The sequence below is a fragment of the Vanacampus margaritifer genome, chromosome 1, assembly GCF_051991255.1.
Source record: "Vanacampus margaritifer isolate UIUO_Vmar chromosome 1, RoL_Vmar_1.0, whole genome shotgun sequence".
NCBI classification, from domain to species: Eukaryota; Metazoa; Chordata; class Actinopteri; order Syngnathiformes; family Syngnathidae; genus Vanacampus; species Vanacampus margaritifer.
The window spans coordinates 54,562,877-54,585,503 of NC_135432.1; the positions used below are offsets into that span (position 1 = coordinate 54,562,877).

General features: G+C 39.9%; 2 protein-coding genes and 1 long non-coding RNA gene across 6 annotated transcripts in view; 1 reads left to right on the forward strand and 2 right to left on the reverse strand.

Moving 5' to 3' along the window:
- LOC144039575 (uncharacterized) overlaps window positions 1-7,354 on the forward strand; it is a 32,622-nt gene extending 25,268 nt beyond the window's left edge. For both annotated transcript variants that reach the window (XM_077553195.1, XM_077553114.1), the window contains exons 7-8: window positions 1,678-5,217; window positions 6,557-7,354. In XM_077553195.1, the coding sequence (XP_077409321.1) occupies window positions 1,678-5,217; window positions 6,557-6,621 (3,605 nt within the window). In that variant the 3' untranslated portion in view covers window positions 6,622-7,354. The remainder of the gene's footprint in view (window positions 1-1,677; window positions 5,218-6,556) is intronic.
- A 1,435-nt stretch (window positions 7,355-8,789) lies between these two features.
- LOC144039901 (zona pellucida sperm-binding protein 3) lies at window positions 8,790-12,851 on the reverse strand. 3 transcript variants are annotated; one of them, XM_077553723.1, is made up of 8 exons: window positions 12,373-12,850; window positions 12,197-12,309; window positions 10,882-10,988; window positions 10,634-10,799; window positions 10,437-10,554; window positions 9,548-9,627; window positions 9,394-9,473; window positions 8,790-9,308 (listed from the first exon to the last, which is right to left on the reverse strand). In XM_077553723.1, exons 1-8 carry the CDS (start codon window positions 12,775-12,777, stop codon window positions 8,842-8,844), a joined length of 1,536 nt encoding a protein of 511 aa, XP_077409849.1. In that variant the 5' UTR covers window positions 12,778-12,850; the 3' UTR covers window positions 8,790-8,841. The 3 variants fall into 3 exon arrangements, with proteins under 3 accessions (XP_077409849.1, XP_077409805.1, XP_077409942.1); XM_077553679.1 differs by having other exon boundaries at window positions 9,385-9,473; XM_077553816.1 differs by lacking the exon at window positions 10,437-10,554 and having other exon boundaries at window positions 9,385-9,473; window positions 10,606-10,799; window positions 12,373-12,851.
- A 992-nt stretch (window positions 12,852-13,843) lies between these two features.
- On the reverse strand, window positions 13,844-22,251 carry LOC144040083 (uncharacterized). The gene is made up of 3 exons (XR_013289640.1): window positions 22,157-22,251; window positions 18,588-18,683; window positions 13,844-14,008 (listed from the first exon to the last, which is right to left on the reverse strand). It is a non-coding gene; the product is annotated as an uncharacterized LOC144040083 (long non-coding RNA).
- Between the last annotated feature and the right edge of the window lie 376 nt (window positions 22,252-22,627).

The window sequence follows — 22,627 nt, forward strand, 5'->3', positions numbered from 1 at the left end:
TTTAATCGCCTGATGCCCCTAATTTTTAATAATCTTTTCTTTAAAAAAAATAAAAAATAAAATTCTTTATTTTTTTTATTTATTTTTTTTTAAAGAAAAGATTATTAAAAATTAAGGCTGTCAGGTAATTACAATTTTTTTGTCGTAATTAATCGCATGACTTCACTAGTTATCTCACGATTAATCACACATTTTATTTCTGTTCTATAACAATAAAAAAAAATGTAGGTTTTCATACTCTTGTCAACAAAAATGGGGGGGGGGGGGGGTCAAATGAATTTTTTACATCTATAGCCGACAATGGCAGTGAATGAGTTAAAGCTACTGAATGCAGAAAATTTAATCTCAAATCGCTACTGCCACCAATGACCGAAAAATGAAACTGCACACGTCCTTCTTCACGTACACAATGCGTAGATGAGGGCAGGACATTTGAACCCAAATTCAGTCAGAAAACAGCCAGAGGCTTGCAGGAGTTCCCATTATGAACAGCTAAGGTGTTAATTTACTAAATAAAAAATATTTCAGTTATAAATGGTCAAATAAAAAGGCTATTGTAAAAATATTTTGGGGCAAATTGTTACAAAGTGCAGCTTTAACGTCAAACCAATTTATACCTTGTGTGTATTTCTCATAAAAGACCATTTGATATGTGTCTTTAGTCTTGATACATGTGACACAATTAAAGGACTATACATTTAAAATACTGATTTGATGCAGTTCTGTTAAATTAAAACCAATTTTTTAAAATTCAAAACTGTTTTTGTTACGTCCTTATAGGTAGATAACCAAAGATTGACTTGATTGTTTAATTTTACACATGTTGGGTGGACAAAAACTCCTTATGTATTTGTATACTTATGGTGACCAGATTTTCGAAATTAAAGAGAAGTCAATCTTAAACATTTCTTGACAATAATATATGTGACCCCAGTAGTCAAACATGACATTCTAATATTACATTTGTGGAATAAGAGTTATGAAGCAAAATTCTAGCCATTTTTATCCATCTCCAAGGGCGGCCATTGTGCTACTTGCTGTCGATTGAAGATGACATCAATGTTGCTCAGGGCTCAGGTTAATGACCGATCAAAGCTCACCTGTTTCCTGAAGCTGAGCTGTGATTGGTTGTTACCTGAGACCTGAGCAACTGTGAAGTCATTTTCACTTAACAGCAAGTGGCAAAATGGTCGCCTTCTGATAGTGAAATGAAAAATGAAAAATTAAAAAAATGCTGGATTTTGCTGCTTATCTCATATTTCCATAATGTAGCATTAACCAGAATACTGTATTTAGACTAGTGGCTGCATAGAGCATATTATTGGCAAGAATTGTTTCTTGGTTTGACTTTTGACTTCCTCTTTAAAAACCAAGACCATTTCACTAAAAATCAAATATACAAAAAAAGTCTCACCAAATATAACCGCTAGTCATGTGCTGAATCTTAGTTGTTTGGACCTTGTGTAACATCAAGACAAAATGGGGTTTGCAAAATCTTCTGGGACACGGGACACAAGGCTCAAAATCTGAGACTGTCCCAGTCAAACTGACGTCTCATCACGTCTCATGTATACAAAGAACAAAAAGCACAGTTTCATATTAAAACGACAAAAGTATAATTCAAAGGTGATTTGCACCACCTGCAGAATCTTTGTTAATGAGTTTTCCTTCCATCAGGGTTGGACAGAGTTGGACGTACAATGTCTTCAAAGTTAGACGAGGAAGAGCATTTCAACGGCGAGAGTGACGCTGAGTCTGGCCAAAACCTCATCCAGCCCATCAGCGAGGACCAAGTTAAGCAGATTCATGCTGATCACATGGACGACCTGGCCTTGCTGCACCGACTGGGACCGGAATTGATGGATGGGCAGAGGCCTCGCTCATTGGCTGTTGCTTCCATGACCACTGGCAATAACCAGCAGGAGATGCCCTCCCCAGTCATGTCAATGTCCCCACAGGCTGCTTACATGTCCAAAATCATTCCCAATGCTGTGTTGCCACCATCCATTGAAGTGGTGGAGATCAGCCGAGGCCAAAGCCGCAACAGCCTCCGCACTGTCAGCAAGAGCAGCCTTCTTCTGTCCAGCCCTTCACCATCCCGTACCTCCATTAGAACCACTTCCTCCAGAGGCTCCAAAATCAGCTCAGCCTACCGCCACAATCCCTACAACCTGTCGGACACTTCCGGTTGGAGCCACTCTGAGTCGTCTGAGACTTTGGTGTCAGATTCCTCAACCATCTCCAGCGGCAATATGTCGAGAAAGGAGACCTCACAAGACAAAGATACCGACTCCATCAAAGTCACAGTTAATGGGAAGCTCATTAGCAAGGAACGTGGCGCTGAGAGGGAGGGACCCTTTGCGCGCAGCCTCTCTGTTTTGAAGCCCAAAAGGGCGCCTCCGCCCCCAAGCCGCTCCTATTCTCTGCACAACAAAATGAAGCGGCGGTCACGAGATTTAGCAGAGGCGGTGGTCGTTTCAAAGGAGACGTTTCCTCAAAGCGGCTCAGCTTTAGGTGGGGGAACTGACGAGCCTGAAGCTTCTCCTGTAAGGTCCATAGATAGTCCCGGCTACAACGGGGACACCAGCTCTCTGGATGACTCGACAGGCTCTGTCTTATTTCGTATGGCAAAATCACCTCAGGCAAGTGACTCAACCAAGGCGGAAGAAACGGTTTCTTGTTCACAAGAAAAGTGGGAACCACCGCAGGAGAATAAAGTAAGCAAAATAACCTCTCCGTCCAGTGGCTACTCCAGCCAAGACTGCACATCTCCACAGCTTCAGCCTTACAGCTCCTCACCAAAACACAAAAGAGGAATTCTAGCAAAGCTCCAAAGGTTGTTTCCTGGCGCCTCATCGCCATCTCCCCTCACACATTTGGAAACTAACGAAAACACAACATCCTCCAAGGACCCCAAGTCTCAAACAGCAAATATAGATTGTGAAAGTATCAGCCCTTCTGTGAGGACTTTGAGAGAACTCTTCGACATCCCTCCGCACCCTAAAGTCCATGCACCTCCAGCCCCTCCTCCGGAAGTTTGGGCTCACAACAAGCGCACCTTTGAGTTGCTTCTGGGACCGCCAGCCCCAGACAACGTCTATGCTATCATAAAAAAGAATCCAAAAGACAGGAGACAACAGAGGTCGACTGCATCTGTGTCTACAGAGGGAGAAAGGAAAGCGAACAATCTGACTACTACTGTGGAGTCTACGAATGGAATGGCGCAGAAAGCTCAAGAAAGTGCACTTTTGAATGTGAACGAGGTTCACAAAATCAGCAATGAAAGACTGACTGAGAATGTAGATTTAGGGGAAAATGGCAACGTGAAACAGAACGATGAGAAGGTACGCGTAAGTGATATATTGAGCGGAATGTTGGTGAAAGCGGTCGCAAAAAGGGAAGAAAGACTGGCAATAAGGGGCGGCGTGGTCAAAAACGCACCCGCGCAAGCTGCAGAGGAAACGCCAAAAGTGGACATCATACACGCCATTTCATTAACACGCACGTCCCCTTCCCCTCCCCCTGCACACTTCCCCCCAGAGCCCCCCGGCAAGCAGCAGGTAAACCACGCCCCCGATTCATCCTGGCCCCTACCACCTCCACCAATCATGCAAGTGGTCAGTGTGCCTGACGAGTTAGATTTCCCCCTTCCGCCTCCTCCGTTAATTAGCGAAGACGGGTTTTCCGCGTCACCTGCTACAGTAGCCATCACAGAACGTCACACCTCTTCCACAACGCCAACCATTATTGTGACAGCCGAACCTGGACCAAAGGATTCTGTAGCATCACATGGGCTTGCACCTCCACCACCTCCCGTGAATATCCCCCCTCCACCAGCATACGCAGCCCCACCTCCACCAGTTATAGCCGCCATCCCTGTGAGAATGAAAGAAGTCATTGCTTCACCACCGAAAGTGGTCTCTCAAAAGGTTCCGCCGCCGCCACCGCCCCCAGAAGTGGCTCCAGCTGTGTTAGCTACACAGCCTGTCCCACCACCTTTGGTCAATGTGAAAGAAGAACCCCCTGCTCAGGTTAGTCAGCCCCCACTTGTGCCTCCAGAAACAGTCACAACCGTGTGTTCCGAAGAGGCGATTCCTGAAGAACCGGAAAAAGAAACCCTGGCTTCCAAACTGTATCCACCACAAAGTATTCCACCTCCACCACCAAGTGAATCCCTAAAATCAGACTCCGAGGTCATCTCATCAGAATCTCAAAGTAAGTTGATTTCATGTAACGGTACACTTACTCCCCCACAAAGTGTTCCACCGCCACCTCCCTTAGAACGTCTCCCTTCAACTGAAATTACACTCCCAAATACCGAGGCCCCCACTGCACCACCGAGAAATTCCGGCCCCCTCCCGTCACCACAGAGGCCTGACGAACCACAGCCATCTCCACCTGTAAGCATTCCTGCGCCGCCGCCTCTTCCTGTTGGGGGTCTTGACAATCTTTTGCGCCAGACAAGTCCTGCAAGCACAGAGAAGACAAACCCTGAACCTCCTCCTGACAATATTCAAGAGGAATCCATCCCAGTTGTCACCCCTTCCCTTCTGCAGATGGTCAAGCTGCGGCACGTTAACAGCAGCCCCGAACCTCCAGCAGCTCAGGAGCAAGGTCAAGCTGAGGACGGTTTGAAAATCCAGCAACCGAGCAACCCGATCCCATCCCCCCAACCCAATACCGAGGCCCCACAGAAGCCCATTAGAAGATCCCTGATAATATCCTCGCCTACATCCACGTCGCCACCTGCCATTGTCACCTCCCTGCCAGCTCCTCCCCAGCCCCAGTCCGTTGTCGCCGTCCCACCGGCACCTTCACCCCCAGCCCTCAAGTCTCCGGCAATGCCCGCCTCTCCTCAACCGTCCATGAACCTACAGGAGGCCATCCGCCTGCGGACGGCTGCCAGGTCAAAAGACAGCCCCGCCCTTCGCCTCAGCTTGCAATCGCCCACGTCACCGAAAGGCCACAGTCCGTCTCCAACCAGCACAGCGAGCTTCATCTTCTCCAAGAACAAGAGGTTGGGGATAGATGCCAAGACCCTCTCACAGAAAAGCCAAGACATTTCTACCACGGTGGTCAAGGAGGTGGAGTCGACAAATAAAGTCAAGATGCCACCACCTGTTGCAAAGAAACCCAAAACAAAGGCCGCAGATGTGGAGAACGCCGATGCAACGGAGCCGACTGCAGGACAGCCAGCACAGACCGAGAGCATCATGGGTAAGAAAGAGCTATCAATTCACGTTTTTTGAATTTACAATTTATATGTATTAAAGGGAAAGTCAACCCCAAAAAAGGTTTTGACAATCGTAGCTCCACTAATCTGAATACGGCATTTTGGTATAATATTGCGTTAGTGGAATATGAGTGAAGCAGCCAAATCCAGCAGTTTTTATCAATATCAGAAGGCGGCCATTTTGCCACTTGCTGATGTGAAAATGACATCACAGTTGCTCAGATCTAAGGTAATGGCCAATAACAGCTCAGCTTCAGAAAACTGCTGAGCTGTGATTGGTCGTTGCCTGAGCCCTGAGCAACTGTGATGTCATCTTCAGTCTTTTCTCAAGGCGCCACTGAATTAGAGAAGTTACATTTCATTCATATTTTGACTCTCACCATAATTAGCCTAGCATCTTAAATAGAGATGGGCAAGTATGATACCAGTCTTATTTTAAGGAGGTATCGGTACTCGTGGAGCCTGCCAATAACAGCCACAGATACTTAAGGCAAACAAAATCTCACATTGAATATGTATTTCTCGGCTTCAGAAAGAAAGTTATTTGTTCCTAATTTTTTGTCAATGTGTTAAATGTTATACTGTACATCAAAAGTACCAGAGGTGTTGGTATCAGTAGTTGAGTTTTCATCTACCAATTTTTATTAGAATTTTCAAGAAATGCGAAAATAAAACCAAATGGAAATGCAGGAAATTCAAAAAAGGGCCCAAAATTCGCAAAAAAAAGGTTTTACGCTAGGAGCGTGTGGATTTTGAAGCGTATCAAAAAAAAAGCAAAATGCTAATTTTGGCTGTGGAAACAGGTTTTGCGAATAACCAACCGCTGGCAACAGAAATCTTTTTGGAATTAATTAAAGCAGGGAACATGAATGCAATTTTCAATGGAAAACATCAAAGAAACGCTACGGCTTATCAAGAATTACAAAAGAAAACTCAAACGACATCATCGCACGGCGCAGTTGCTTCCTGTTCTTCTTCTTTTAAATAACTGGTGTATCACATCTCTATGGTGTATACTGCCACCTACAGCGGCGGAGTCCCCTCAATATTCTCAAAAGAAGAACAGTAAATTTGCTTTGAAAAATGAAAGATTCGCTTAAAAAAATTCGCACTCAGAGTGAATACTCGTACTGTTATCAGTCTAAAAAAAAAAGTGGTATCAAACATCCTTAATCAAAACTATACCTAATCTTTCATATACAGGATAATAGAAGTCTTTCAAAAACGGGAGCTTTTTTTCAATCGCACTCGTTTTATCCAATGAGTCACCTCAGATCATTTTGCACACTTTTTCAACAAAACAACTCATCCTCTGTTTCCCAGCTTCAGATGCAGCAGAGAAATCAAACGGTGCAGAGGCGGGTATTGCTGATGGAGGAGAGACATGATCCCTTCACACTGAAGACAAAATGAATTTCACTGCAAAGATGGTGTAAGATGGAGAAGAAAAAAAAAATCACGTTGATGCAAATGTGGTGTGGGTTGTTTTTTTCAAGTGCACATTCAAGAGTTTGATAGATACAGTACGTTTTCCGCTCCACGTGGTGTTCTGAGCTTTACTGGTGCAAGACGTTGAAATATGCTGCCCTCCACTGTTTGATGATTGTACTGCATACGTACATTTTGTCCTGCTGAATCACTGCTTGTCAGAATGGGACTTCAGGGCACTCGGCTGTAAAATAAAGCTAATTTCCATGAGTTGTGTAATTTACCAAAGATGTTTCCAAACACCATGTTTAAGAAAAGATAAGTTATTTCTCAGAAAGAGGCTCCCACAATTCTCTGTAAAGTTGTGAATCTCTATAATAATATGAATCAAGAGTTTATGTATCACCTTTCCTCATATCATATGTTTTCTGTTCAACATCTGACAAAGGTTATCCTTTAATTTCAGCTTTTCTGTTGTTGATGGCCCTTATGATGTAACTCAGGGTCAGTTAATAATCACTGTCAAGTAATACTGAAATTCATTGTTTAGAGCACAATTTATGCTGCTGTTATGGCGCACATGGTGGGATTGTTCTGCTTTGACCCCCCCCCACGCCCCCTCTCCCACACTTTAAAAGACTAATGATATCAATCATTTATAAAAGGAACATAAATAAAGATTTATGGACACTACATGGTCTTTATTACTGCTGTGAGTATTCTGATGTTCTATTTGATACGCTGATTGCAACCGATTCTTGATGCTTTTTTCAGCGTTAATATTAACAAGATATATAAAGTTGGGATCTCGAGTACTCTCTATAACAAGGTTCACCTTTTTTTTTCTTTCTTTTTTACTCATTCACTGCCATAAATTAATTCAACTATTAATATTAGTTAATTTTTTTTCTCTTTTGTTAAGAGTATGAAAACCTAGAGAGAAAAAATATTGGACATTTAGAACGATATCAAATTTTGTTATTAAAAAAAGTCATGCGATTAAATATGATTAAAAATTGTGATCGCCTGACGCCCCTAATTTTTAATCTTTTTTTTTTTAAATCACGATTACAATTTTTAATTGTAAGTAACCGCATGACTTCACTAGTTAACTCATGATTAATCACAAATTTTACATCTGTTCTAAATGTACAATAAATTTAAAAAAATCTAGGTTTTCATACTCTTGTTAACAAAAGTGGGAAAAAAATGTTAAATAGAAATAGTTCAAATGAATTTTTGACGTCTATAACCGTCAATGGCAGTGAAAGAGTTAAGTGCAATTTATATATACTGTATATATATATTATTTTTTTTACAGTAGTATTTTTTTTTTTTTAATCTTCAAGGTTTGCATTTTGTGTTTAAGCAAGAGAGAAATATGAGAAAATGTTTATACCTGTCTAAGATTGAGTTTTACAGCCTTAAAACATTTTAAATGTAAAAACAAAAAAAAACACAGCTGGCTACTTTGTGGATTTCACATACTGCGGGTATTTTTTGGAACATATTCCCTGCATTTGCAAACCTTTTTCGACGCATGTTCGATTTAGGGGCATGGTGGCCATTGGGCCTAATAAACAGCTGGTCCCGCCCCGTCGACGAATAGGATCAGGCACATAAATATTTCTTGTCAATAGGTTATATGAGACCTTAGAGTCTAAACATGACATTTTGATTAACATTACATTTGTGGAATATGAGTTACATATATATTATAACTCATCTCGGGCGGCCATTTTGCCACTTGCTGTCGAACAAAGATGAAATCACAGTTGCTCAGGCAATGACCAATCACAGCTCACTGGTTTTCTGAAGCTGAGCTGTGATTGGTTGATACCAGAGACCTGAGCAACTGTCATTTTGGCCTTCTAATATTGATAAAAAGTGCTGTATTTTGCTGCTTAACTCATATTCCACTAACGCAATATTAACCAAAATACCACATTTTGACTTGTAGAGCGGCATAGAAGTTTTTTCAAAATTGGGGGTTGACTTCCCCTTTAAATATCTTGATTTAGTGTAGCATATCGGTTAAAAATCATTGCATTGTTTTTATTTATGTTTTACACAGCATCAATATCTACATGTGCGGTGCTTCATTGTCAGAAACTGAAAAAGGCATCGCTTGAGTGCATGTCCAATTTTATTGAGGTGTCAGTGTGAAGATTGATGTAACATTACGTCCATGTAAAATACCAGGTCGTCAGCTCTTGATCGTCTGCCTGCTGATTATTGCGGACATCAGAGGATTGCGTTTTTGTAGCCTCTTGAGTTCCATTCGACGGATTCACGATTCCTTCGTCGCCATTGGAATCAGATGGTGGCACATTTCTTTGCGATGCCAAAATGTGCTCCATCCTTCCCCCTTTGATTTCATCTTCTTGGACTGCCCGTTTGGCTCCTTTAAATTCTTCCTCCTCAATTTCATCTCCTGATCCAACCTCTGTGAACTCTCGTGAACCTCTCTCTGACTTTTTCTTCTTTTCTTCTAGAATGACACTTTCTCTTCCATTATATCTTTCTTTTTCACCTTCATTCTGGAGTAAGTCCTCAAGCAGGGGATTGTCGAGTCTCCCGACATGCAGTAAGCCTTCCTCTGCAACAAGTGGCTGATCTGAAACCAACAAGCTGCTGCTTACGGAACCTTTGCAAAAAGAAACGTCTGGATCAAAATTTTCACTTAAAACTATTGCGGGTGGGGGGTTAAAAATATTTTAAACCTTCAGTACTCATTCTCTTTGACTTTGCGCTTGTACACTGTGAATCACAGCATTTGCAAATGGAGTCATCTCCTGAAAGGGCCTGCCACCTAAAAACAAAAAGAGAAATGTCACATCCACTTACAAAAGCTTAATAATAAATTAATTTTGAGTTAAGTCTCACCTATCCTCTCCATAAGTGCACGATTTCTGCGCTGGACTTGGCTCTTTTGATGTGGCAAATACTTTGCAGTAAATGCTGATCTGAACACAAAGACCTTAAATCACATTTGATTTTGAGGGGAAGTCAACCTAGACAAAGCCCCCCCCCCCCAAAAAAAAAAAGAAATCTTGACAATAATATGTTCTAAGTAGCCCCACTAGTCTAAATGTGACATTCTAGTATTAGGGGAATATGAGTTAAGCAGCAAAATCCAGCAGTTTTGAATCAATATTAAAAGGCAGCCATTTTGTCACGTCTTAGTAAAAACGACATCATAGTTGCTCAGGTAACAACCAATCGCAGCTCCGCTTCAGAAAACAGGTGAGCTGTGATTGGTCGTTGCCTGAGACCTGAGCAACTGTGATGTCATTTTCAGTCGACAGCAAGTGGCAAAATGGCCACCCCCTGAGATGTAAAAAAAAAAAAAAAAAAAAAAAAAAAAAACAGCTGAATTTTGCTGCATAACTCATAATCCACGCGTGCAATATTAACTCATTCACTGCCATTGACGGCTATAAACGTCAAAAAATATTTTTAACCATTTCTATTAGTTTAACGTTTTTTTCCACTTTTGTTAAGAGTATGAATACCTAGAAAAAAAATAGTGTACATTTAGAACAGATATTAAAAAATAATAATAATAATTTATCGTGAGTTAACAAGTGAAGTCATGTGATTAATTAATTTAATCGCCCCTAATTTTTAATAAGCTTCTTTTTTTTTATTAACCTATGGCAGTGAATGAGTTCGTCATAATGTCATGTTTAGACTACTAAGGTCACACATTATTGTCAAATGTTTAAGGTTGACATCCCCTTTAAGACAGTGAGCGCAAACTGCCGATTCTCACTTCACAGTCCGGGTCAGAAATGAACTGGAAGGCTTTGAACGAGAATCTCAGACTCCCGTTAGCACGCGAGACGAAGTGAGACGCCCCTCCGGGGTCTCGCTTGCTGTCCAGCATGCAACTGTGAAAGGCATGAAGGTGACATCACAAATGGAACACCAAGGAGAATTACTGGCGATCCTCCTGTCCACAATCCGTACCCCAAATTGCCAATGATTGTGTATCGGTACGAGCCCATGTCTGGTGAAGCATAGCAGTAGTTGATGTACAGTCGCCTTCCAGCGGGCAGACGTGAAGCAGAGACTTGGACGTTGACCTCCTGGCCAAGATGGAACACTTGATTTTTGACCGGTTTGCTCCATGAATCTGAATCGGACACACGGTTTACTGTGACGTAATGCACTGAATGTAAAGCGCCGCCATACTCGTGTGTTGTATTTGGGCCTACCATCCATAAGATGGATTTGGAACTCATTTGGTTGGCCTCTCAGAGTTTTACGCACAAGGGCTGTTGTCCAGGTTGGCTTGACTGCCAGTTGGTATACATGGTGATACCTTGGCAAAGGTAATATAAGAAAATATGATAAACATAGGCTACTAAACAATGTGCAGACAGACATTTTTCCTACAGCAAATCATTTCATTTTTCAATCTCTATGGAGCTCATTTTTAAAGTCTGGCAAATAAATGTTACGTTTGCAAGCTAATAATTATTACTAATTTAATGTTAATTATAAATTCTGCCATCTAGTGGCGGAGCATTTAATTATTATGTCTATCAGTCACTGGCACAGATAGAGGAACATAGAAATGGGGGGGGGGGGGTAAAATAAAGTACGTTGAGGGGAAATCTGCAAAACCCTAGTGTATTTAACTTGTAATATCACCAATTAACCACTAGATGGCAGACATGGCTTAATGCACCACACTTGGTCTCATGCTGCATTTAAGGAAGGTGGGAAAAGTCTGACTCATTCCACTTGGATTGTACCAGTTGCAACCTTAAAGTCCATCCATCCATCCATTTTCTTGACCGCTTTTCCTCACAAGGGTCGCGGGGGTTGCTGGAGCCTATCCCAGCTGGCTTCGGGCAGTAGGCGGGGTACACCCTCAACTGGTTGCCAGCCAATCGCAGGGCACACAGAGACGAACAACCATACTCACAATCACACCTATGGACAATTTGGAGTGTTCAATTAACCAAGTATTCCAGGCAAATGTAACCAACAAAGATATATTCAATGTATTGCCATAAATTGTTTTTTAAAAATGTTTTTGTTCATCACAACACATGTTGTCCTCCAGTAAACCTTCCTTCATTCATAGCCTTTATTTATGTACATAAATGAACATTATATTTTAGTTTGTCATACATTTCACTGAATATCTTAAAGCAGGGTGATAACAGCACATCTTTACGCAATCAGTACCAATCACGTGTTACGTGAAGTTAAATGTCGAATAACTAAATGTAACAATGAAAATAGATTAATCATTCAACAAGTTAATAATCTTGTAAATTATGTTCTGACATTCATGGTCCGTGTCCCCACGGGGGTCACCAAAAATCAATTATTTAGAGCATGCATTTTGTTACGGTCTACATTTGGTTTGAAAATGCTTGGTCCTAAATTGTGGCTACCTTAAGAATGTTTGCCCGTTACTGATATATTCTTCTTCTACGTAAATGTTTGCCCGTCACTGATATATTCTTATTCTACGTAAATAGGCCTACAGTGTGCTCTCTTGTCATCTCTTCGTACCTTTGATAACGACATTCAATGTCGACGTCAATCCGAGACGCTCCGCTTGGAAACTTCTCGGTGGAAGGTTCATAATGGAGAGTGAATTTGTAGACCAAGAAGTCGCGTGGCCCCTGCCGGAGTGGGAAACGAAGTTGTCATTTCGGCCATTGCACGTATGATGGAAAAGAATCTACCTCTTGCCGGTAGCCACACGCCGTCAGTGGATATGTGAAGAGCAAGTCTCCGTGGGGTCTCAGGACGCCGTTGCTCCGGCAGCTCGGGCCAAGTCGCAGCTCCGACTCATCCGCGCCGAATCCGTAGAATGACGGTTTGACCCGGACGACCACATCGAACGCGGAACAGGTCACGGAGACGTCCGGAAGGCGGGTCAAGCGGAGCCCGCTGTTTTCTACAGCTGGGTCGTGGTGAGGCAACCCACCAGTGGCTTTGCTCACTCGGATTGTGTCAGGTTTGGATTTTGGGGTGCTCAATCTGGGTAATTTATTTCGCCTTGACGGTGAGCCGTCGGTTCCCGTTTTGCAGCAACCGAGGCCAAAAAGTAATAAAGCACACAACAAAGTGTAAACATGTCTTGTCATGATTGTCACGTTCCGATTCGCCTCGCTGATGTGCACGTCAACGCACGTACGTTCACAGCTGGAGGTTATTAGAGGTAATTGGGGCGCCAAAATTTTGGGGAACTATATAAAAAAATTTAAAATATATATTTTTAATCTTTTCAGTAGTGGGAACAGCCACTGTTTGTTTTCATTACTTGCCGAATTAATTTTGGTCGTATGGGCCAATCACTAAATCGATATGCACAACAAAATTAAATTTGAAGCATAACGGCTCATTTCAATATTTTGTGTTGACGCAAGACCATGAACATCAAGGTACTTTTAATACAGTAAATATGAGACATCCCTAATCATCATTTGTTTTTTCATTAACGAAAAATTTAAATAACATTTATTAGAAATAATATTTTAACAAAAACGCCAGAAATTATATATGGCAAAGTTTCTTTTTTCTTTTCAGATTATCATGGTTATGGGACACTTCAGGTTAATGAAGCAAGGTGTGTATTGCCTTTATGTATATAACTTATAAAAAGCAGCGAACTGTATTTTATCGAGCTATGGTTGCATGGAATTCATTACATGGATTTTTGTTATTAGAAAATAATAAGAGAAGTTTTAAAAAGAAGTTGCAACTTTTTTGTTTACACAATGATTAATATGACATAAGACTATTTATATTATGTGAGCATTGGAACAATGAGCTAAAGTGTTGGATTTGTCATTTCTATTGGGGATAATTGTAAAATAATTGAAGTTTATTTTGATTGTATTACAAATGTTATTTCACTGTATTGACCTTTCATTTGCTTCTATTTATTTTTGTTGTTGTTTAGTGTATGTGTGTGAGTGTAGGTGTGTATATGTTTATAGGTTTATTTGAAATGATTGTAATGAATTTGAAAATACCCCAGGAAGATTAGCTCCTGGGATGTGTCAGGAGCTAATGGGGCTCTTAATAAACAAAACAACCCCCCCCCCCCTCCCACACACCCCAAAAAACCGTGAGCCAGATATAATTGGACGCGGCCAGCGTAGAAAGCTGTACCTACACAACAACAAAGATTGGGGCCGGGGGAGAAAATCGTTTACATTCATTAGAATTTTATTTACATTAAAACATAAAATAATCAAATTCAGACATTTTTAAAATGATGCGCTTTGTGGTGTCTCTTGCGGCCACTAGAGGGCAGTAGAGGACAGGCGAGTCTTTTGAGTGCTCTGTTCAGCTCTTCAGGTCATTCATTCCCTTTGCAGACAAAAGAAATAACATCAACAGAGAAGGAAAGCGCTAGCAGGGGGTTTATATGCAATAATGTATATTTCGGATATATTTTATTTTGCAGATAATCTATCAAAACACTATATTGCGTTTTATTTTATTTATTTTTTACAGGTCAAACTTTACACATTTAACTGCTTTCATTGACTGAGATAGTTTTGCCTGTTGAATGCAGTACAGGCAACCTATAACCATATTTTGTAATATAAATGGTATTTTTCCTACGGATGGTTGTATTTTATTGTGTTTTACAGTGATATTTTTTTTTTACCGCTGTATCATTTTCCAGCTTCATAGTGTCATTGTTGTTGTTTAACCTGCATTATTTTTCATTTTATTTTAAACAAAGACTAAAATGTATTATTATTTAATATTATTAATTACATTTTATTAGTTACAAAGGAATCTTAAATCAGAGTGAGTTGTTTGTGGTTTTTTTTTCTGAAATTCCCCTTTGCAGAGTGACTCTTCTGCCTTGTATCCGCAGACATTGTTTCATTACAAATTATATCATCAAGTGTATAAAGTACTAGTGGTATCAGTTACTTGCTATCAGTATCAGTGAGTAGTGTATTGGTTTAAAAAAAAAAAAAAGTGGTATGAACATCCCTGGCGTCTAAAAACAGTATTGATCATTTTAAAAGTAGGCTAAAAAAATACACTCGATCTGAAAGATGATTGAACATTTGTTATTGTTTTTGCTTGGCAGGCTGAAGCCAGAGAGAGGGTTAACAGGACACGAGACAGTTGGGCCGCACCCACCGAGCTGATTTAAATAACGCCGGCATTTTGGCGCGAGGCTGTGAGGAGCCAGCCTTTCTTCATGCCGTCTGTGACCACGCCCTCCCTCTGCAGCCTCAGTGGCGGGAAATGCTCGACCAAAAATACACACAGCCAAAAAAACAAAACAAAACAGAGAAGAGCTCTTGAGGCTCGCCTACTCTAAACTACCTGCACTGGTTGCCCTGGAAACATGCCCGATAGAATAGAATCTAGGAGAGAATCCTTCCTGTCTCAGTGAGTGGGGACAAAAGCAAGCATGAGAGTGGAGTGGACCAGAACAAAGAGGGTACACTTACCCCTGATAAAAGCCCCACCCCCAAAACAAAATATGCCCTGGAGCTAGCCAAGACTGTGAATAACACTTAGAACTTTAAACATAGCTTCACTTTGTTGTTAGTTACAGAATTTGCAAAGGTGATCACAATCTATAAATACTCTGGTAAAAGTAGAAGTACTGTTTCAACCTTACCAAAAAAAAAAAAAGTACAGACTGCATGGATGGATGACTGAAATGTGTTTAAAAGTTTGTAGAATGCTTTGATGTTAATTTAAATATATATATATTTTTTTTTAAATGTGATCACATCAAGGTACTTAAAAAAAATAATCTAATCGTAGGTTTAGTAATCACTATTTGCTCATGCTCAGGTAATGACCAATCACGGCTCATCTGTGAATCTGAGCTGTGATCTCCGAGTAACTGTGATGCCATTTTCAGTCGATAGCAAGCGACAAAATGGCTGCCCCCTGAGATGGACAAACGGGATGATTATGTAGCTTAATTCATATTCCACAAGCGCAATATTAATCAGAAGTCTGTGTTTAGACTATTGCGGTTGCATAAAACATACTATTGTAAAGAAAATTTATAGGCTGAACGCAGAATATCTTGCTAGCCTGTTTTTGGCAATACTTCCTGGGTCACATTTCTCCATGACTTTAAAGCCTAAGATTTCCCTCAAGATCTCAACTGTTATTGACCTTAACTCTCTCTATTGAAAGAGGAATAAAATTATTTGTCCTCTTTGCGTGTTCCAAAACTTGAAGACAGATTTAATGTAAGAAAAAACACCTTTGCAAAAATGAATTTAATCTAACAGAGATCTCTGGACATCGTGACATGCTCCGAACATCACATAACAGGTGGAACTTCAGAGTGCCGAATGTGTCTCTTCCGCGTGTAAAATGGCTTCTTATAGTTAAAACCGACCGCCTCTCTTTCATTTGTAGACAAAACATACTCTCTGGGTACTTTTCCATGAGCGATGGCGAAAACAGAGTCAGGTGTGGGCGTATGTTCGAGACAGATTCTGTTCAAGGACTAAATGTGTTTTCGCACAAAACGCTGAGAAGGAATTTTTTAGACTAAATAATATGTCCCAACTTAAGGTCAAATTATACCGAGATCAACACCACCTGCTATCCACGTCCACAAAACATTTCGACAAGGTTAATATAAAGAATTAAAACAATGTATAACAATGGTTAATAAATGAAAATGAAGTATTAAAATTGTTATAATATCTAACACTATTTACATCTTTTTTTTTTTTTACTTTGTGGGGTCATCCGCAGAAGTTGCAAAAAATAACCAGCCCATTTAGACACAGTAAGGAATAAAAAGTGTCTTTCTGTTTTCTAATTAGGGCATCAAATCAATTGTTGTCGTAAAAACAAACATTCAAAATAATGACAGAGACCTGAATTCTCTACAGTGGCAAAGTACTGCACATATTGAGATGTGTGATCGCGTCCCTCCAGGGAAGAAGAACCGCATGAAGGTCACACGTCGCGGACCCACCACTAAAAGCATCCGCTGAGCACTGGAGTGATTTAATTCAATTTGTTTCCATCGCTTCTCTCAAATGCGATTGTCCGGCCGAACCCCTTCTAGATCACTTGCGTCTGCGGGTTCAAGTCACAGAACAGCAGTTCGTCTCACTTCCTGCCTCCATTTGGCTCAACACAAAAACAGGAAGTGTGTGCTGCCTGTGCGTTTCCTGGGCCTTGGCTAAGGGCGCGTAATACAGAGGTTGTATAGCGGGAGGCATTTTTATTACGTAAACTCCAGTGTGGCAGACAGAGTAAAGGTGTTGTAAACTCTACCATACACTGATCAAAAACACCACATGAGTTTCGAGGTTGTTATCTGCATTAGAAGCATTCAAATGCATATTGATGCGTACTCCCACAATGCAGTAATTGGTCAATAAATTGGCTTTTGATGTGTATGGGGGTGGGGGTAGCGGGGGTGGTCATCAGATTAGGCTTTACCCATTGGGGAGCACAAAGAACACAAGCACTAAAGTAGTGTGTTTGTGGGGGTGGAGGCTTTAATGGTTTTAATGGTTGTGGGGCAACAAAGATGAGGTTTGCAGGAGGTTGGAGCGGGGGGAGGGCCAATCCGCTTGCCTCAGTGGCTTGGGGGTGCAGAAGGCGTTGGGGGTTGGCGGCGACAGCGCTCAATGAGCCAACATTGAAAAGATGCGGCCCAAGTCCCAACTTTAGCGGAGGCAACTTTACACCACTGAGCATAACAATGGAACATCTGCCGGCTGACAAAGTAGCGTGGCTGCGAGTTGAACTGCTTCTCAGTCCAAATCATTTCCATGTTTGTTAATACCTCGCATCCTTTAGCCTGCTACCTAATTAGCAATCAAATTGTGAGTAGCATTTGGTGCTCCAGGGATTCCCATGTGTGTAATTTACTTTCAATGCAAATGATTGAACATGAAGTCAAACCCCAAAATTTTATATTCGTCCCCACTACTCTAAACACGATACTCTGATTAACATCGCATTTGTGAAACATAAAATCCACCCGTTTTTATCCCATCTCTGGGGCGGCCATTTTGCTATTTGCTGTCGACTGACAATGACATCACAGTTTCTCAGGGCTCAAGTAATGACCATCATGTTTCACCTGTTTTCTGAGTTTTGTCATGTGATATTTGCAAGCTGGGCCATGATTGGTCGTTACCTATACTACAGTAATGTACAACACAGTATATTAGATACTAGATGAACAGATCAAGGATTAATTGCTACCCCCGATGCTAGTGCTAGTGCTAGTTTTTGTCCTGGCTGGTCCACTATTGATTTCAGGGTTCGAATTACGTGGCAGCCAGTGGGAGCCGACCCCCCACAAAGCACAACCGAGCATCCAATGAAACAGCCAAGCTCACCCCTTCCCAGTAAACAACTTTCTGCACCCCCCGTTGTTGAAAAGTTTGCCAAAGAAGTGACTGATCTTCTCCAACTGACATCCCACCCCCAAAACTTTTTTTTTTTTTTAAAAATCCAAAATAGGACGTTGACTACTATATTGTCAAAAATTTAGTTAAATTATAATATGATGGTGGCAGTAGCATTTGTAAGGGAGAAAAAGTGTGTGTTGGACTGTGTGACAAGGCCCATAAAAAACAACATAAGGACGATGTCAGCATGCACACTCCACACAGGGAGGCCAGACCCGAGATTGGAATTGTGAACCTCACAACTGTGAGGCAGACCAGCTAGGACCACTAGCCCACCATGCTTCTATATTCAGCACAATAAATGCACATTTAAAAAATAAAACAACATAGGCTACTGTATATTGTTGGCATTAAATCGAATCCATCTTTTTGTTTTGCGCCAGGCGTGTCATCCAACTTCCTGCTCAATAACGGTCAGTCTGTCATTATGTAAAATAAATAAATGGCTGTTGGCTGGTTGTTCCAGCAGTTACTGTAAGTGGTTACGTCATAACATGAAAACACACCTGGGATGGACCTAAATTAGCAGGAAGTGTTGCTGCAGCTGCTTCAAATTCTTTGGCAGGCTTCATAATCACTTCTGAGGAGTTTGTCGTCATCTCCTGCAAATCACAAACACAGCGAGTGTGAAAAATTGTGTTGTGATTTAATTACTTAATGAGCCGCAAATTACCCCAGTGACAGCCACATTCAAATGAATTGCAATTGCAAACAGCAAAGATGATCGTATGATGAAATTGAGAAAACAGGCATGGTGCGTACGTTTTGAAAGAAGTTTAAATAATTTTTTTATGTTATATAACATTGTTATATAACTACAATTGAGAACACAGCATTAAATAGAACCAAGACTAAAAGCTCTAGTTTATAGACCCGATGTTGGTAATTTCTCATGTGAGTGCAGGGTGGCAAAACTAAGAGAGTCCCAGCGTAAAAAAAAATACACATTATACAGCCATTTCATTTCATTAAATTGTTCTCTATGTTTTTACAGATTACAGTGTGATAGTTTTAGGGCTGGAACGGATTAATGGCATTTCAATTCATTTCAACAGGGAAACTTGATTTGATAAAAAAGTAAAATGAGTTACAAGCTTGGTCACGGAGAAAATCAAAACCGCAAGTCAAAGTGCAATTATTTATGATGATGTCACTTTGTTATAAATTGCCGATCCTTAACTGGCTCGCCTGCAGAACCTGATTGTGTTATGAGAGTTTAACACTCACGCATGTGACATCTTGAAGGCCTTTTGATGGGTTTGTTATAATGACCACCATGGTGTTCGCAGGCACAGATGGCAGCAGTGTTTACACTAACGGGATTAGGATTACGTCCAGATTAGACAGGCAAATTGATAGGTCTGATGCACTGACATTGCATGGCCACATGGCCCTAATTAACACTACAATCTGTATTTTAACCCAGGTAAGAAAATCCACCCAAAAGTAACATCACATAGTAGACGGTTTCCAGATTAACATTTTTTTTTTACTTAATTTGATACAAATTTAAGTGATTTCAGTAGAAATAAGGACATTTTTATGAAAGACTCATTCAAAATAAAAATAAAACATCCAAGCCTGCAGATAAAATTAAAATTAAAACATAATAAGAACCTGCATTGTCACTGTTTTAATTTAGCAAATTTATCTGACAACTTTGTTTGGAATAAAACTAAATAAATAAATTGAGAAACACATTGACACAGTTTTTGAAAGGTTAGGCACCAATTGAATTCTACTACTTCTATTTCCTGACCTTGACCAAAGATGTAGAGCATCATCAGCCTTCTGTGTTATCCAAGGTTATTTTAGTTAACTAAAACGAAAAAAACTCCAACTAAAATTCGAAAAACGATTTTGTTAACGAAATAAAATAAAACTAAAATGCTTTTTGAAAAAACGAATAAATTAACTGAAACTGCATTTTATGTTTACAAAACTAACTAAAACTAACTATAATTATAGCAAAAATGTCCTTCGTTTTAGTCTTTGGTCATTAATTTTTGAACATTTTTAACATATTGCGCACAGGTAATAAAAAACTAAAACTAATACTCAAACTAACTAAATCTAAGCATTTATTTACTAACTATAATTATAGCAAAAATGTCCTTCGTTTTAGACTTTGGTCATTAATTTTTGAACATTTTTAACATATTGCGCACAGGTAATAAAAAACTAAAACTAATACTCAAACTAACTAAATCTAAGCATTTATTTACTAACTATAATTATAGCAAAAATGTCCTTCATTTTAGTCTTTGGTCATTAATTTTTGAACATTTTGAACATATTGTGCACAAGTAATAAAAAACTAAAACTAATTCTCAAACTAACTAAAACTAAACTAAATCTAAGCATTTATTAAATAACTAAAACCAATAAAAACTAACAGAACCAACATGATAACTGATAAATAATTAAAACTAACTAAATAAAAAATAAAACTCAAATAAAAATTTGAAAAACTATTTTGTTAACGAAATAAAATAAAACTGACATGCTTTTTGAAAAAACGAATAAATTAACTGAAACTACATTTTATGTTTACAAAACTAACTAAAACTAACTATAATTATAGCAAAAATATCCTTCGTTTTAGTCTTTGGTCATTACTTTAATGAACATTTTTAAAATATTGCGCACAAGTAATAAAAAACTAAAACTAATTCTCAAACTAAACTAAATCTAAGCATTTATTAAATAACTAAAAACAATAAAAACTAACAGAACCAACCTGATAACTGGTAAATAATTAAAACTAACTTAAAAAAAAGAAAAAAAAAAGACACTTATCTTGACCAACTTTGACACATTGAACCCGACCGAGCTTGAAGAAATGATGCAAACCAAAATATTGTCTCTTTAGAAATAAGAACATGTTGTAATTTGGACTAAATTATGTTATGATTAACCAGCTCAGGGGTTAGCAACCTTTATTGTCATAAGAGCCGTTTTAGGCCAAATAAATAACAAAAATTCTGTCTGGAGCCGCAAAATATTTGAACATTATGATGAACGAAACATTGTGTTAGTGTTAGTCTAATCTACTGAAGTTCTAATTAGAGCTGCACCATAACTTTGACATTCATTTTCTTCTACCTTTCATCTTCCGCTGTTGGATTTTTTCAGCTTTTTTTTTTTTTGCTATCAATTTTCTTTTAATTTAATTTTTTCAAATATTGTGGGCATTTTATGGTAGTGGGATTTCTTCTTTTGTTTTTTGGACATTTTTAATTGCATTCTAAATATTTCATTTTTGCCCTATTTTTAACCTTTTTTTATGGGGCAATTCCAAAGATATTTTATGGTAGACATTTGTTTTATTCAACTGGCAATTTTATGGTAATTTTCTGCTTTTCCTCTACTTTTCATCTACCTTTTGTCTCTCTTTTTCTTTTTCTTTTTTTTCTTTTTTCACCCAAAACCCATTTTAAAAAATCCCATTGTCTCTCTTTTTCTGATAACTTAAAAATGTGGACTCCGACCTATTTTGAATATTTAATTTTTTTTTTAAGCAAACTCGTTAATTTATTTAAAGAATGTTTTATCTAAAAATAAATATATAAAAATATGTATATCAATTTATGCTAATTTTTTGGGAGATCCACAGGCAGCCACAGGAGAGGGACTAAAGAGCCGCATGTGGCTCCTGAGCCGCAGGTTGCAGACCCCTGAGTTAGCGTGTAGAAAAGGACAAAGATAGAAAGACATACCAGAGAGAGACCTATCGCTGTCTATCAGCTCACCCAATCTGTCCATCGACATCAAATAGTTTTGCCCATCGCTAGCCAAGACCACTATTTGATCATCTACAGAGAATCCAAACAAAACCCAACAGGTGCTAAAACAGGAACTTGTTTATTTAGTCTTGAAAGCGGCGGATTGACTGAACGCCATCACAAGGCAAAAACCAGTTTAACACCAGCCCGGTGAAAGCGGAACACATGAAGCCTGTTACAACAGAACCATCACTGTTATGTAACGCTGACCTTCGGATGGGGAGGGCGAGGGACACGCACGCTCGGAGGAACTGAGTAAAGAAGCGTGACCCAGATCAGCAAACACATACCTGGGGAGCAACAAACTGCCATTGTCAGATAGGACGTCGATAAAGTAGATGAAAACAAGGAGCGTGTGGGAGAGGCTGACATGGAGCGACAGTAAGACGGGGGATAAAGATTATGACTCGCATGCCCGTGAGTAGTGACTACCGGCTCAGTTCCAGTGACACAATCCTGCTGGAATGTGGGTCAGTAGGCAGGGAGAGAGTAAAGCATGACTGGAGAAAGTTTCTTTAAACCTGCGTGTGCCTTATTTGCCCCCAACCCAGAGGCCGTTAGCATCTCTTCCCGCTTGTGTTTCCTGCAGCTTCCTTGACCGTCAGCCTCTTGAAAATAGACTAAAGGGAAAGGGTGTGTGAGCGAAAGTGTTGAGCAAGTTTCTTCCTTCAGCCCAGCATGCAACCGCCACAAATCTCTTTGCATAGCATCACAATGGGTGGTTAATACGCTCCCGCCATTTACACACAGTAAGTTTGATC